This window comes from Anopheles funestus, chromosome 3RL (assembly GCF_943734845.2).
Source record: "Anopheles funestus chromosome 3RL, idAnoFuneDA-416_04, whole genome shotgun sequence".
In the NCBI taxonomy this organism is placed as follows: Eukaryota; Metazoa; Arthropoda; class Insecta; order Diptera; family Culicidae; genus Anopheles; species Anopheles funestus.
The window spans coordinates 13,595,907-13,613,527 of NC_064599.1; the positions used below are offsets into that span (position 1 = coordinate 13,595,907).

At 42.6% G+C, this 17,621-nt stretch overlaps 1 protein-coding gene across 12 annotated transcripts in view; it reads right to left on the bottom strand.

Annotated features, from left to right (window-relative positions):
- The window catches only part of LOC125769835 (gamma-aminobutyric acid receptor subunit beta), a 75,594-nt gene extending 58,708 nt beyond the window's left edge, over positions 1–16,886 (bottom strand). For 5 of the 12 annotated variants that reach the window (XM_049438729.1, XM_049438730.1, XM_049438740.1 and 2 more), the window contains exons 1-3: positions 15,112–15,240; positions 13,006–14,744; positions 113–210 (exon numbers count right to left, since the gene is read on the bottom strand). In XM_049438729.1, the coding sequence (XP_049294686.1) occupies positions 113–210; positions 13,006–13,130 (223 nt within the window). In that variant the 5' untranslated portion in view covers positions 13,131–14,744; positions 15,112–15,240. The other 7 variants (XM_049438738.1, XM_049438731.1, XM_049438735.1 and 4 more) reach the window with 7 other exon arrangements.
- Between the last annotated feature and the right edge of the window lie 735 nt (positions 16,887–17,621).

Below are 17,621 nucleotides of genomic sequence, written 5' to 3' on the forward strand. Positions count from 1 at the left end.
CACGGTTCCACACGGTGTTGACGGTTGTTGTTTGGGCGGAGGAAAGATGCGAGAAGATCGTCGAACGAGAACGAGACGTTTAGTAGCACGCCATCGAAACAATCATACGTACCTCCATAGTTCGGTCTTACTCTTTTATCATAACCAACGCTGAACGAATCTAGAATGGCTGATATATTGACATCACCGAGCATGCTACCACCTCCGGTCCTGCAAGAAAAGAGGGAGAGAGAGAAAAGAGTTATTATTCTAAATCGTTTTAATGTATCCATTCCAAATGGAAGGTAAGTTGCTAGCAGAAGGAAACTTTTTACGGTAAACTTCTAGCAGCAAAGTGATGAAATAATTCCCGTTTTCACCATGGTAGACTTGTGCCAGGTGAAACTTTGCTATGTTTATGCATTTTGTATCGTTTGTTAGATGGTATTTTCCCAAGTCTCTCACTGCAGCAGGTAGAATGCATAACGTGGAAACAGGAATCCGGTACCTTCTCCAGATTAGTCATGCACTTGCAGCATATAATTTAGCTGTGATTCGGATGAAATTTATAGCCTTTACTTCTACATTAGATTAAATGACCAGACAAAGGCTGAGGAGAGAGAACTGTTGGAGGTAAGTAATAGGGGTTACTAGAAGTGAAAGTATTAGTAGGAACAACCTTCCTGCAAGTTGCTAGAATTTGAACCCCGTGAACACATAGAATGGATCGTTTTGTGTGGTGGGCAAGAGGATCGTGAGTTTATGATTGTTGGAAATGGTCGTCCACAGCTTCATCCCATTGAAGTGAGAAATTTTAGTCAAACTCCTCGGTGGCAATGGTGGTACGGAACCGGAGTAGTATCTGCACGTGATGATATTGATAATAAATTTTTGAACCACTAAGGCATCGTGCTTTCATAGTTCATTCGGACACAAGGTGGCAAGTGTTTTTGGGTAAAAGGGAGCAAGATAAATTTATACACACAAGAATTAATGAAATTCCACTGCATGCAGAAGTATGCTGCAGGCGAGTGGGGCAAAAGCAAAAATTGTGATCATACATCAAAAGTTGTGCTTTCTCGGGAACGGGAACAACACCAGCTAGTGATTCTATTTGGAGCGTGCTGGATAGACGATATAATTTATAGGGCTTTAGATATTCGAAGTGATATTTTGCCTTGAAATTCTAACAATTGCTTTCGCTGTTTATTGTGTTCTTGTTCATTTTTTTTTGCTTTGTTGATTGGTGAGTTTGTATACCTTTTTATGGAAAGTCAGTAAGGGCTGATAAAAAAGCAATAATGAAAATACCCTATGTGACATCACTTTTTTTCTCTACAAAACAGTAAAAGCGAATATTGCCAAAGGGAAATGTTTAGCGAACTGGAAGAACAAAGGGGCAAAGTGTTTTTCTCCACTGATGAACGACCCAATCGGAAGGGCCGAAATGAGTTTCATGCGTTTTCGAAAGCATATACGATGTCATCTATTCAATTCTCATCACATTTGGGACATTTTTTCAGTTTCGAAGCTACCCAAAATCGTGCACCAAATGAGTATAAATGGGATAGAATTCGTTCATTATCTTTCTGTTACGAATTCAAATCCCAAATGCTGCAAGATGTTCGATGCGTGTAATGCGTGAGAGTGGAAAAAAAAGAAACAAAATCGGATCAACCCTAATCCGGACAGTTAGAGTGGAAATTGAAATTTTCGCTTAAAATATCCACTAAAGGATTCGCACAAGTACAAAAAAAAAAACATAGAGCCACTTATTTGGCGTGTACCACAATTGTTGCATGTCGGGTCAAACTTCGCACTTCAAAGAGAGGAATAAAAGGAATCCTTCCATCGATTGTTTCCTTTGGATGGGTTGAGGGTGTGATTGCAAAATGGGACGTTTTGATCGTGGAACTTGAGCAACACGAGCGGTGAAGGGCGAAGGGTTTTTTCCTACTCAGCAAACAATTGGGTGTTGTACGAGTGCCCGTTGGTAAAAGAAGAGATAGAGAGAGAGAGAGCGTACATAAAGAGTACAGAGCACCTTCTGAGGTGCTCAGTCATTTTCGCTCACCAAATCTCACGATGCCATATTTATTTCACTTTGCATGTGAGCTTGTGTACGTACCAGTAAGGATTGCAAAGATATCACGCACAGCGTAACAGTGTGTTTGTGGTGTAGAAGAATTTCCCAGGAGAGCTCGTTACACTGTTAATAGTAGTATCGCTAACCGAACCACCACCATGTTTGATGGTGTTTGTTTATTTGCGAATGTGTGTATACGGTTATTATGATATTTATTTTTCTCTCGAGAATGTAGGCATGCAATCGGTGAAAAATGTTAATACACCGTAATGCCGGAGCAAAAACGGCTTGTCAATGCTATTTGAGCACAGCGTTTTTGTAAGCGAAACTTAAATATGTATAGTTTAGCGGGTATGAAACGAGACTCCCGGGATCATCGAGAAGGTTTCGAGAGATGTGTAGGTTTTCGGGATTCTGTTCATGTTTATTTTATTGCTGTATTTGTGGTTGTGTGCTTCGTTGTCAATTTCGGATTGTTGCGGGTTTAATGTTAGACTTATCTTTTTATTATTGTTTTGTATTTTTTTTGTTTATGGTATTAATTTTAAATAATTAATAATTTATAATAAATTTATAGCAATGCATCAAAGCGGTTTTTTTTCTTTTACTTATTACATCCTTTCACTTCAAAATGATTACTTGGAGGCTTTGTACATATGTTGAATTCTTTTAGCAAATGAATATTTTAACAGTAACAGGGAGTTTTTGAATAAAAATGGTAATGTTAGAGAAGAAAACAAGAATTCGTCTCAGGTACAGTGAGATGCATTGTAGCTCTATTCCATCTTCAAATCACACTAGACCTACCGGTCAACCACTAGGATTGTACGTTGGTACATGTTTAGAGCACGGTTGGAAGTACTATTATAGCCTACCGTTAGTGTACCGTGCCACCCTTTCCACCGTGTGGTCCAATGCTTTCGTGCCAATGGTTGGTTAGTCACCGTACATAATTTATGTCGGACGCACTAAGAAGCGTAACCAACCAAGTGGTGCTGTGTTGTGCGATGTCTCCGAAATGCCGTACCCATCTGAAGGAACCTGTGCGTGAAGTCGAAAGCCATTTGCAATTCCATGGTATGATTTAACAGCCTGCCCTTACTGGGTGCGGACATTGCGGAAGGGGGAAGGGATCAATTTGATTTTCATCCTACTAGAGTCTCTCCTGCAATTATCCCTGCTGTGAAATGAGTGAAATAACTATGCCAAACCACAACATAGCAGCTGGACCGAACGAACACCGTAGCAACCGCGGGGAGGAAAAACTAGCAAAAAGCAAAAACGGGAACGAGAAGCTCCATGGTTCCATTTCCGGCAATAAAAATAACCTCCCAATCTACCCCGAGGATGGTGCGCACGGGTGCCGTTTTGTGGATGGGGAGTACACACTCCGACCGACGCACAGTATGCGCGTTCGTTCCGTGCCGTTGCTTTAAAAGGTTTAATTTACGATCTAAGTCCCGGTATTGTCCCTTCAAAGGTTTTGCCCGCACGGGTAAAATGAGTGGCCCTAACAGTGCTGTGATAGTGGATCGAGGTTCATGTACGAGTGTGTTCGCCTCGTACGAGAGTGCCATAAACTCGGTTCGGTTGCTTGGGATTTTTTGTTGTTGTTGGGGAAGCGGTAGAAATTAGCTTACAAATGAGTGCAAAGTGCGGTTGCCTGCTATGGTAACATTCAGATAGCTAAATGATGACCTGCTGGTAGGAAAAATTGGAAGATATTGGAAGGAGGAACGAAAAATGGCAACTGCTATTAGTGCGTTTGGTCGTATAAATCCTAATGTATATATGTATCTGTTGTTTCCTGGATTAAATTTAGACCATGGTGAGATAGTTTGTAAAATGTTTAAGAAAGAATATTCTTTATTTTTATTTGATTAATTTCTTATTATCCTTCTTAATTAGGATCCTTATATTCGAAATTTTGTGTGGCTTGTTTTAGGTTCAATTTTAATTCTTTCAAATAAGTTGAAAAAGTTATGAGATTCAATTCAGAAATATAAACTAATACGGAAGAAGCTTTAACTTCTCACTGCACATAACCTCATAAATTAATGTGTCCCTAGCGGCCAAGCCTGATTTTAAATGACGTTGGAAGTAAAGTGTGATAATCGTCCATGGTTTTTTTGTTGCTGTTGCAATTTTTATGACTTTTTATGATTTTCTTTACTAACGTAACCGAAAAGCTTTATCAAACCCGGTACACCCTAGCAACCGATTCCGTATGAAATCGTTTTCATCTTGGGTCATAAAGTAGCACACCGCATTTCAGCATCATATGTCCATCAAGCAGTCGATCTTGCCAACCACTCATTCGCCGCTTCGGTTCATCCTTTCTCAGCGTAGTGCAGAAAAGGAAAACGAGAAGCCTTTCATTCAAACTACAGCTACAACAACCGACTCTATATGACATTCCATTCCAGGGGTTGTTACGTTTCCGCCTTTACCTTCTTCTGGGCATCTCCGCTGTGCGCTGTGAGAACGTTTGGCTCTGGGACTGTAATCAAATTTATGTTGCTTTTCTTGCAGGTTGTTTTTTTTATGGGTATCTCCACCCAATTTTACTGGTTCCCTGGGGAGCGATGCTATTCAGGCTGGCAGAAGATAGAATGGTCCGTAGAGCGGGACGTTGGTTTCACTGCTGGGGTGGCAGGAGATTAAAGCAAACGCGTCGTAACGAGTAAAAGGATGGAAAGCTTTTCATTTTAAGCTGTTTCATTTTTTTTTTAGTTTTTGCTTTTGCTATTCCACCAGTCAAACCTGCAGTCAGTTGACCTGCTTTAGATTTGGAGCGAGGGAAATGGATGAAGCGTACCGTGGAAAACGGATACGCCTCCCCGAAGGCATTTTTGCACGAACAGCCAAGCATAGCCCGCAGCTTTGGCTAAGATCTGGGAGGGTTAGTTCCAGCGTAAGAGAAGAAAAATAATCCCATGGTAAGACGAGAGAGTTCGGAAGAAACCGAGTACGGGAATCGTTTTCAATCCTCTTCCGGTATTCCACGGGGAACGATTCGCGAAGGATAAATCCATCTCATTTGCGATGCGCACGCAGTGAAGACGATAAATGGGGGGATAACCAAGAAAAGGAAGGAAAAAAAACAAACGAAACGAAAAAAAACCATTCTCAATACAATCTTCGTTGGTAAAGGAATGATGGAAAGTTCTGGCCGGCCCACCATTACCACCTTCACAAATGAACCCAACGCTGGGAAGACAAAATGCTCCCGTTCAACAGGGTGTGGAAAGGGAACGATGGAAGTGGTGGAGGTGGCAGAAAGGCAATGAAAACAAACTATTAATTCTGATTATAAATCCCCAATCGCGTTTGCTGGGAAAGCGCTGACAAATCCGTTTTCATTAATCACAGCTCTGGCACCCGGGCAGGATCTTGGATGGGGCCACTGGGTGGGGTCAGGATTTAAAGGTGCAGCAGATACCAAAACGGTGTAAGGAACCACGACGAAGTAATGGGTTTTTTTTACTTTTGCCGAGGGTTCCCAACGGTTTCGAAACCATGGCAAGAAAACCGTGCAGGAACGGAACCAAGGGAGCAATCTTGCGACAGCATCAAATAACTGACGCGAGTGCGTCATAGGATCGAAGGGAAGAGAGGGACAGAGCGAGATTTCATTCGCAGACTACATCCGTGCACCTGCTCACCTTTCAAAGGGGTCCGATGGGACGGCCATGATTACAAGCTTGAAAAGAAATTAAAAAACGCAACTCTTTTATTGCTCGGATATCTTCTGCAGGATACTATTTTTTCCATCCACCATCGTAGATAATACCAGCGCGAGACTCGGAAGTAAATACCAAGGTTCTGTATATTTTTGATTTATTCGAACGGATTAAATGTAGTGGCAGTGGAGGGCATTGGGAAATTCATTTTCAAATCATAAAACCAGTGCTTTTAGATTGAAGTGTGCGATATTTTCTTTGCGTTAATGTATTAAGCATCGTTAAAATAATGCAGAAGAAAAAAGGAATTATCTTTACGTAGGAAATATAGAAGGTTTCTAGCGTAATAAAATCAATAAAATATCTTCAGGGTTTCTTCTGCTTGGATTTTGTCCTGTTGGTTGTAGTTTAACAAAAGGTGAACTTTTATTGCAATTATTCAAATCTTCGTAAGTCTCATTAAGTTGGCAATATTTAATAGAAAGATTTCAACGAAATTGTTTCTTTACTGACATTGTATTCATGACAGAAACCCTTCTAAAACATTCCACGAATTGCATGAAACTGTGTCCGATGTTTCCATCTACATTAAGAGGATATAAAGATCTTGTGATGAACGCCCACTAGAAATTGTAGGGTAAAGTGTGCACTGAATGGTAATGTGACAGTGTAGGTGAACAACAAAGGAGAAGTACATGATACTCATTCACATTCAACCGACCATTTGCCACCATCATGCTTTTGCTACCTGCCCTGTGGGTGGCGTTGAGGTTATGGAATTTCCTATAACAAAAAAAAACTTGGTTTATATAGTTTCACGAGAAAATGGTAAACTTTTCCGTTCCCAAAACACCCCGGATTTCGGTGAAATTCCCCGGTCGGGTGAGAAAGTGAGTTGAAATGAATTTTCGATAACTTCATTTGGAGTTTCGTTTTTGGGCCGTCTGGGAACACTGTGTTGGTTGATGGAATTTTGAACCATGCACCGTAGTCGTTCGGGGTGTCGGCGTTCGTAAAATCGAGTGGTGCTTCACGTAGTTCTCTTGAGATTTTAATTATCCTAACGGACCTGACTTATTTTCGACATTCACCTTTCGGTTCCTAGGGCATATCATATTTCCTCATCGGGTGGGGGTGCCTATGCCTGTGAAATTTGTTAGAGGCGACCAACATTTTGCCAAAATATAAAACGGTATGCCAACGTCCGTTGGGAGGCACGAAATTTTATCCCAGCACATTGTTTAGCGCACAAAACTTTTCATTTGCGCTGATGGGTAGAACATTTTTATTCGGACGCTCGCGCGCTAGGGAATCGGTATGGCAGCCTTCTGATGGTATATTAACATGTCGGAGCAGAGCTGTCACATAAGGCGAGTGTGGGTCTCGCTGTGTGCTAGTTTCCTAGTCCTGTCAGTTTGCCGAGCTGACATCCGGCGGAAATCACCTCTATCGTTAGCCGGATGCTGGGAGTGTGGCTTCTTTGCTCGGTATACTCATGCACCAGCGGTAACTCTTCTTCCCCATCTCAACCACCAAATTGAAGACCGCGCTTAGCATCAGGTCAGGCAAATGGTGGTGGCAAGTTGGTACATAACCTAGGGAAAAGCCAAATATGCATAATATAATGAGAATTTTACGCTTGGTTGGCTTAAAAATTATTTCACACTGCTGTGCGCTTACCGAGTGATCGTTGTTGAAACGGAAAGAGCGGTGATTTTTTTTGCCATCTTTAAACCACCCGGAAAATTATATGCACGTGTTAGTGAACGATATATGGCTGAGGCGAGGTGGTGTCATTTAACGCTGGTTGACATAATAAAGAAAAGGGTGTTTGCAATAAGCAGGGATAAAGATTGAGGTGTTGTCATGCACCCTTATTTATGACTTCCTTTAGTATCTTATCGAAGAAGCAGTTATTAATATTATTTTATTAATAGATTGTGCAGAGCTACCCTTTTTCTATTTATTAATCGCCGTTAATTCCTTTGACGTAACAGATCGGTAGATGTGATGAGGGATAGGGAAATGTACGAACAACCAGGCGTCTCCATCTACTGGAATTTCTTTTTTATTATATAAAGAAATTACGAGGCTATTACTTGGTAATTGTAAGCAATTACTAACAGCACTTAATTAAAAGTTCGTAAAGAGCTATCTTTTTTATAATTTTTAATCTCCGTTCATTCCTTTGACGTAACAGATTGGTGGACCTAAACAGGGCTAGGGAAATACATGAATAACCAGGCGTCTCCATCAACCTGGAATTTCATTTTTATTATTAAAGAAATTACTTGGTTACTATTTGGTTAGTGAAAGCAGTTATTAGTATGATTTAATAAAAGGTTAGTGGAGATTTATAGCATTATCCTTTTTCTAATTATTAGTTTCCGTTCATTCCTTTGACGTAAGACGGTAGACGAAATCAGGGATAGGGAAATACATGAACAACCAGGTTTCTCCATCGAATGGAATTTGTTTTTTATTATTTAAAGAAATTATTAATGCGTAATTAACATGCTACTGGGAAGAGTATTTTTCGTGTAACTGCAGCGGGTACTTTCGAAAGGGGCATTTATAAAAGCATTGATTTTCTTCTCAAACATCCTCAAAGTCAATGGCAATTCATACGAAAATGTGTCACCAGTAGGTGACAATATTTACCCTTAAAAATAACAATATTGAGTCCCTCTTACAATTACAGTGTTTTCTTCATCAGACAAAGAAGCTTCTTCCTGTTTTACATTATCTATGGCTAATGAACGTTAAGTAGTTGAGAAAGCTGGAAACCCCTTTCTTGTAACCACTTCTGGACCATCTCGATAAAGTGCAAACAAAATCATCTTTAAGTGGCGAATAGAATGGCACGCGCATCAGATAGAATGATGTAGGTGACAAGTTAGGAGAGCCTCTTAGTGACGTGTTCGGCATAAAAAAAAGCAAAGAAAGTGTGAGGTACCCTTGTGAGATGTAACCCTAAGTGGACACTTTGATGGAATGAATAGCTATCAGAATATTTAAAGTATTCTTTCAGTGTTTTTAAATATTTGTACTTCATATCTCGATGATAGCATACTGTGTTTTGTTTGCCACTCTGCTGAACCGTTGAAGAAGTTGTATTAAAAAGGTCTAGAGAGAAGGTGCTTTGGAGAAAAAAAGTCTTTAATGCACGAAATATCCTCGATTTCGTAGAATATGTGATTTTATTTAATTATTTTTACTTTTATTTAATTATTGTTTTAATTATGTATCTAATATTCTTGAAAACCAAGGAAACTTTTTAAGTGGATTTCTTTGATTTGGGTTAAAAATCGATTTTTTGTAAGTACAAATATGTATTGCTTCTCTTCTTTCCCGAGTTAAGCGATATACGAAGTAGCATAGAAATACACGCCATCCCAACTCCGCCACCTGACAATCACCTTGAGGTCATTGAAGGTATCCCCAGCCCCGGTTTACGGGTACGCGTTCCCTCCAATGGGATTTGCTACTTAATTGGCTTGGGCAATTCTTTGTGTGATCGTGGACCACGCTGGAACCGAACGGTTTTTGATCGTGTGTCCCTTATGTCCCGTGCCGCACCCGGCCATAGTTGACTGGCTATAAATCTTACAGTGTGCGCGAACCAAACATGCAAACCGGTTCGGTTGATTTAGAATGGGCTCTTTGTTAGGTGTGAGTTGTGTGCCCCTGTGTCCCAGTGTTATGCAGCATGCCGTGGTGAGGTACACCGTTTTGCCACAGTTAATAACGCAGGACTGGACGGTAGCGTGATTGGCTGCAGTAGTCATATGCATAAGTAGCTTGGGAACACGCTTCATGCGGTGACCTGATGAAGATGGAAGGCTAAAAGTGTAAAGCATGGAAGGCACAAGTGGACAAACGAATGACCGAGCGAAAAAAGGACTATACCAGTAGCTAACCCGAGCAGGAGGATGGGGATTTGAATGGGACAAAATGATCCCCTTTTCGGTAGCCGAAAAACCTTGCACGATACAATGGGGTGCTTTTTTTTTCTTCTTTCTCCTATTTTGCATATTATGTTTCGTTATAGCGAACGAATAGCAGTGGAATGTCGTGGCTGATTTAGAGGAACCACACATTTTGGAACTGGATGCCAACCAGCAATACGGGACAGGGGCGACAAACACGAACGCACTGGATGCAGCACTGCAGAGTGGTGGTCAGATCGCGTGAAATTCGAACCTAGGTCACCGGAGCAGTGGCACATCGGGCAAAAAAAGGGCTTTAGCAGAGCCAGAATGCCCAGCAGCAACGCAAACCGTGCCATTTTCCTTTTGCAGCTAGAACGTGACAAACAAATAGGAATGTTTGCTTTCCCCCCCATCGTTCAGTGTTGGCTTTTCCTGACCGAAAGAGTTTCAGCGTTTTGGGAAAAGTATTTTCACCGCAATGTGGACAGCAGGCGCACAGGCCTGCTTCTGGAGCACTAGGCTCATATGGTATTATTATTGCTGGTACTTTGCACACAAAAAACCCCGCAACATTCACAACCAATTATTGATCTCGGACCCTGCCGGACTTACTGACCGTTTCTCTTGGTTTTATGTGCGGGTTTCAGAGTGTTCATCTTGGTTTCATCCCGCTTGTTTGAGATTTTCCATCATCCTTTTTGCTAGCTTTCCCTCATCACATGATGTCCGTATGTGGATGTGTGTAAATGGGGGAGGTTTTGTCAGCCAGCACAGAAAATCGGTGACCTATTTATTCACCCACCCGATGACTTTGCCATGACGTACGTCGATACAGCTGCTATGCCCTAGCAGCACACGGTACACGTACGGGATCCCTCATGCTAATTTGCTGCCAACACCTTGCGCCTGAAAGTGGCAACAGTTCATTGGGTGTGATGGTGGAATGTCAACACACCAGGCGAACCGATGGCGGTTCGAGTGATTTTGGTAGAAGAGAAAGAGATGAAGAAGTAACAGAGAAAAAAGAGAAAGAGAGACAGTGCCACAAAGTGCCATGAATGACGTCATTACCAATCGAGTGTGGTGGCACTGGTGTGATGGCAACACAATGGGGGAGGTTGTTTTTTCTTTCTTCTTCTTCGCTGCTTTCATCTATACACACAGGGCAACACAGCACAGCATCCTGGGAGCGAATGTGAAGGTGAGTGTAATTGAATGGGGAGTTCCAATATCCAGGCGGTGCGGTTTCGATCGGAACATAACGGATGATGGTTTGTGCCAATAGTTCCTTGTAGAATACGATTGGTTAATGATTTGTTATGTAAATGTTTTAGTGTAAATTAAATTGTTAAATGACAAAAGGTTTTGTTTTATGAAGTAGATAATTTTTGATACTCCAAGAATGAGTTTTTTTATTAATGAGGAACGGCCTGGCCGTATTGTTCTCAGAATGAGTTTTAATGCTAATTTAAATTGATAAGAACAGAGGAATAAATTAAACTGTGTTTAAACGTTGATAAACTTTTGTTCTATTTCTAAAATTAAATTTTCGTAAAATACAAATAATGAACAAGGTCAATTGAGTTGAATATAATATGATACAAAATCTATTAGCAATTAAACGAGAAATTTGTATTTCTTGTGTAGTCCTCTTTACTCTCCCGTGCACAATAGTATTGATAAGAACAATGCAATCAATTGCTCTTACACTTCACATCATTTTTTTTTCGTATTAATTCTGTAGTGAGACGTACAGAAACAAAAGGAGCAAACACACATGTCAATCCAACCGCCGCCGTACGTGTAATTGACAGCTTTAGCAGTGTTGCGGTTTAAAGCAATGCTTCGGGAAGTTTTCGTGACTTGAAATATGGCTCAATTTAGCTTTCCAATCGACCACCACTGATGGACCTTGGTCTGGCTGAGCGAATTAAAGGCCTATCAAACACATCAACCAGAGGAATCGGAAATTTCGTTTAGTATGAGAGCTTGCAAGTTTCAACGCAACTATTGTGCTGTATATATGTATACGCACGAGCGTTTTAAACTACCACATTTGACGGCTAATTCTTGTACTTTATTTGACGAGAATTGCACCTTGTTGCGGTTAGCGCACCGAGTGTGTGGTTTTTGGGTACGGAAAAGTGGAATAGGTTTTGAAGCCAGTCCGATGAACGTTCAGCATGTTGGATATATTGATCTGACCAACCGTTTCCGTCAGCTCATGACCTCCGAATGATGTTTTTCGCTTACCGTGGGTGGCAGTACTCTATTGACAGTAATCGATTCGGCGGGGCGAACTGTGCGAGTTTTGTCCGTCAGGGTTTTGGGTTTGTTTTTCTGCGAAACAACCTTTTCTGTAACCATCGTGCTTGGGCTGGCAAAGTGTGTGCACGCCCTGTTTGGTAAGTGAACGATCCGACAACTAGTCAAAGATCAATCGCAAATGTTCAAGGACTGCATACAGCTCACATTATTCAGTTTCACCTTAACACGCTTGGAAAAAGGTGGAAAACTCCAACTCCGTTCGCTGCTGTGCTTTATTGCGTGAGTTCACTTTTACCGTAAGAGAGTAAGTGTGGCTGAGTGAGCAGGAGAAATGATCCTTCCAGATAGCAAAAGCAAAAAAAATAACAACATAAACTGGAGCACAAACAACCTTAACCGTGTTGGGGCACTATGCGTTCCGAACCGTTTTCCTCAAGATGAGAACAGAAGAAACTTCACCCCAAACCCCTATGGGAAGGGTGTGTGTACGCTGCAGAAGGCGGTAAAAAGAGGTGGAAGAACGGGCGGGTTGGGGGGGAAGAAACAGGTGAGGAAAAATCAGGGTCGTTCACGACTGCTTCTCACCCGCTCACGCAAATCACGCTCGTAGTGTGTATTGCTCATTTTCGCTCTGCTTGTTCGGTCCGCTCGGTTCCGGTCGGGTTTTGCTGAAAGTTCTCGCTCACGGTCCATTGGTGGTATTGTTAGCAACGCCCAAGAAAATTTCACCTATTCTTGTGCGCACCATGCGGCGTGCACAAAACGAAACAGTGAACTGATGTGGCGTAAGTAAGTGAGTAAAAAAACCCACATTTTTCTTGTTTCACAATTATCGAACGAAGGACAAGCGAATGTACAAGATTACAGGCGAATGTTGGTTTTAATAGGATGGAATGCTGCTCATTCTCAGCTTTTTTTCTAGCCACAACATGCTGTAATAACATCTGCCGATCAAATCAAGCAGTAATATGAACGTTTCTTATACGGGAGTGGTTCCTTCCTGAAAGACGAAAGAATAACACCAAAGGCACACACACACACATACACAGACACTTACCCCGCTAGCACATATGGTGGCGTCCTATTTATAGTTTGAGGCAGGAACAGAGCCAAGTTGAGTGTCAGGATGAGGACACCCAGCGAGGGGCTCTTCGCATGCGGAACTTCGATAGTTAGCGACATGATGACTGCAGGATGGTTTTGCCTTTCGCTCTTTCGTTCTCTCGCTCGTCCTTAGAGCGTTGTTGCACTCCAGCAGGATCAGGCTGCTCCGTCCGAAGATTCCGCGCGATATCGGTACCAATATCTCGAGTGTGCGTGTTGACGTTTGTGTTTTGGTACACTTTACTTATCTTTCGTGTGCTTGTTTTTTTGTGTGTGTATTTTGCTATTGTTTTTCAAACCGCTTTCCTTGTAGATACGGTTTTCTTGCTTCGTTTTTGCTTCTTCCCCCGAGATCTTCGCAACACAAGGCTAGCGGACACAGGCGGTCCAGTATTTGATTTGGATCCACGTTTTGCGTTTGAAGGCTGCTGTGCTATGCGTCCGAGCCTCGTTACTCTCAGGGCAATGAATGTGACCTTACTCCTGCCTTTCCTTTCCCAGCTCTTCACGCTTCACTCACGCTCTCGCTTGTGTTCTCCCAAGAATTCAATACCAGCGCCTGGATGTGGCAAAGCTCGCACACACGCAAAAAAACAACAACCCCGCACGTACAAGGCAATGGTATTTTAGTTTCACAACTAATGGGCTTGGTCTATGTCACACCTGTGCCAACCGGGCAATAATTCATTCTCTCGCAACCGGACACACTGACGATGCACGTAGCAGCACTACACAAGTTTGCAAAACTGCAGCACGGCAAACCACACGAATGGAAACAATGGCGAAATGGGTTGGTCTACGCACACGATTTGTTTTCTTACATTCCCGCACACATTCGAACCAATCTACTACACCTTGTGGCATCAGCTTTTACTCTGTGACCACCAATCTGTTTTGCACTATTCCACCACCAGGTTCGTCGTCTACGCTGTCCAAATTTGCAGTTCACCGCAGTTCTCGGTGGTGAACGGTTGTTTTTTTTTCCTCTTGCTTCTTTTACTAGCTCTTGCCACACATCGTACACCGTATTCGTATGTACAACCCTATTGCAAACGGGATGGGGAAAAGGACAAACCACCAGTGTCCATTTCACCGCACCTTCCAGTGGTATCTGGTGGTACCGCCTGGTGCCTGGGCAAGCTGGCAAACGGAACCGACACACTCCGACACGGACCGTCGGGCAAGGGACCAATCGTGAGCTTCCCTTTCACGCTGGCAAACGGTACGCAAGCTGGAAGAAGGCATCTTTCATTGAACCCTGGGCGACGTCTCCCTGCCCTCCACCTTCCCCCGTTTCTCTTCCCAACACGCTCCCGCACACACACACACACAAACACACGGACACACTTCACGGACCAGCAACTAACCGTTGCGGTACGTTCTTGTACACTAGCACATTTTTATTCCAATGTTGGCCGCTTTTCTTTCGCCCCGTTTTGTTGTTGTTGCTGGTTGCTTTTTTTTGCAGCTGTTTGAAGATCTTTCAGTGGTACTGCTGCTGCTGCTGCTGCACACTCACTTTGCCTTTACGGCGTTGGCGATCCAGCTCACAATTTTCACTCTCTTTATTTCACTTGTTTCGCTTTCGTTTCGCTCTCTTCCCCGTGCTCACTGGAAACAGTTGTTCGTGTATGGTTGAAACTCTCTCTCACGTTGCCTCCGCGTAGGTTTATTACACTGACCTACTGGCACCTGAAATTTGGGAAAATTCATGACATTCCCACGTAAGTACGGTGTATTGTGAAGGATGTAACGTTAGGAGCTAATCTTTCTTATAAATTAAGAATTATGGTATGGGTGGTGTTTGTTGAACACAGAGTTGTTTGGGAGGAAGCTTTTAATGGGGAAATTCGTGTCAAACGCATTACGTTTTTTGGTCTAATAGGGGTCTATATTAAAACTGGTTGACCTAATGTTTCGAGATTAATCCATTGGACAAAAGTTTCGTATGGTTCACGGCTACTTGCAAACATTTCCACTTTCAACAAAGCATTGTTGCGTGATTCACAGCATTTTCCACATTATTTTAAAATGAAAATGTTCCTTTTTTTTAAACAACCTTTTTCACATTTTGCTGTCTGAAACTATTACCACAGCAACACTAGAGACACTACTGGGTGGCACCGTTTTCTGCACCGTACTCAGTTTCCCTCCGTGGAGCTCGCCAGCTCCGTCGGTACTGCTTCGGTCCCTAACTCAGACTGGCATATTTTGGGTGGGACACATAAAAAATACACGCTCAGGAAAAAGCCCTTGAAAGGACTCTACACACACACACACACTGTACGACGACAACGAGAATAAAATGAACCGGAGCGATATGCTCTTGAAAGCTTCACCAACTTTACTACATCATTATGTGTGTGTGTGTTGGTGTGCTTTCTCACCAAAAAGCTCAAACGTAGTGTAAATGGTGAGAAACATTCTGTTTGGTGTGTATTGGTAAATGTTTTTACTCTTATACCGTAACGGTGCCTTAAGCCGTAACTGTGTAGACTACTAGACTAGAAGTAAGTTCTTCTGTGTTACCATTGCCAGGGTATGCTTCGTTACGTTCGCACACTAAAAACAAATGTTTCCCCGAAAAAAGTGGGAGATTGTGCTTAAACTGAGCAGCAAAGCGTTTGCTTCTCTGCTCACTGTTTACCTTCTGCTCACACATGCAGAAATTTCTTCAGTGAGCCAACGCGAAAGCTCCCGTGAGTGGCGATCCTTTTCCCGGTGCTAAAAGCTTCCCGTTTTCGCACACACGCTAGAACGCCTCGTTGGTGAGTGGTTCGTGCGTGGAAAAACGCACTCTACCTCTAAACGCTCTCGTCGCCTATCCTTAAATTAGCCTTTGCTACCGATCCTCGGAGCTTTTGAAGGGAAGCATTCAGGTGGGAAGAGGGTAACGAAGCCGGTGCGAGAGGATGAAGCATGTTACCTTCGTGCTTGCTCGGGTAACGCTAATGTATGTTCACGATTTCGCACCACGTTCACGTCCCTCGGATCGCAAATCGGACCCCTTTTTTTTTGCTCCCCAAATACCGTCTGTGTGTGTCGGGTCGGTGGTGCACCTGCGCGTTTTGTAGCACAAGCTGGTTTGTGCGAAAAATTCGACACAATTTTCGCTACAAAATAATGGTAAGAAACACCTTACAGCAAGAAGAATCCCGTAGCACAAGGTAGCACATTGGGCGGTGTGAGAGTGTTTCGATCATTTGATTCTTTTGCTTCCACTGGGTCTTCTTCTTCTGTCCCGTAGGAACAGGGCAGGGCGATATTTTACGGGCGTTAACTAGCTGGCACGATACACGACATTTGTGCTGCTGCTCAACGATTCCGCCGATGAATTCATTAAGCAACGAATGGGCTAATGGCTTCTGGGTTTTGGACTAATTGGACGTTCAAACAAGTAGTGTTCAATCGATAGCCAGCTCCTTCATAAACTCCACTTTCTGTTTATTCTAATCACTTTTCCACACGCTCCATCACTACTAGCACATACACAAAAGCAACGTTTGCTGAACTGAATGAATGAATGACAATTTCACTGCACGAATCATTTGTCCCGAGGCGAATAATGCCAAGCAGATACACTGGCACAGTGCAGACTACTCACATTTAACCGTGTCCACCGTTCGTCCTAACGTACGATCCATCTGCTTGAGCTTTCCTCGACGAACTGAGCTATGCCGCGATGGTAAAGGCCTAGCCGGGACCTACCTGATACTGGTGGTAGGTCCTTGTGATGCCGTTCCCGTTTTTCTTCTTCGATTTGCCTTCCCACTCACACTCGCAACCGTCTCGCTCTGTCAGCACACAAGCACTCATTTTCCATTTCGCTCGATTCGCACGGAGCTCACGCTCGTTGGTAAAGGTTTCCGTCCTTACTCAAGGCATTTTGTACGCACACTGCTCTTCGCCGTAGCTACACCAATACACTAGCGCGTGAGGTTATTCATAGCTTCGACCTCTGACCTCCGCCTGATCCGTTCCGCTCCCGAAACTGGATAAACCGATGATGGCAGATGAGCCACTGGTTCGGCCGTTTCACCGAAATTGGCTCGCAAAAGATTTCGGGCAGCTCAGACGACCCAAAACAACAGTAGCACCAATGTGCGATGTTGCATGAATGTTGGAACGCTCGGAAACCCCGTATTGGGTGATTTCGTATTGGGTGGTGTTGCGTGTGTGTGTGCGGTCTATAGAAGTTTAGTAACAAAATTCTGCTACGCTTGGAGATGGTTACAGATGAGGTTAATTTTACCATTCGGGTTCACAATTACGCTTGTATTTTTAGAGATATTTTTTTATTTTTTTCGTTAAATATTTCTTTAAAGCAACTTTATAAACCACCAAAATGCTTATTTAAATTACAAAAATGCTTGGAAAAATTTCTTAAAATTCTTATAAAAAAAAGTTTTACTGTGTTTGTCACATTAATATGCTTTTCACGATTAGAATATTAAATGCGCAATTTAAGTAGAACATGTTAGCTCTACCCCGGTCGAAAACAAACATCTTAAAACGACCTTTGAAAAAGTGTAACAAAAAGAAAAGAAAAAAGAAAAACGTAAAACGAGT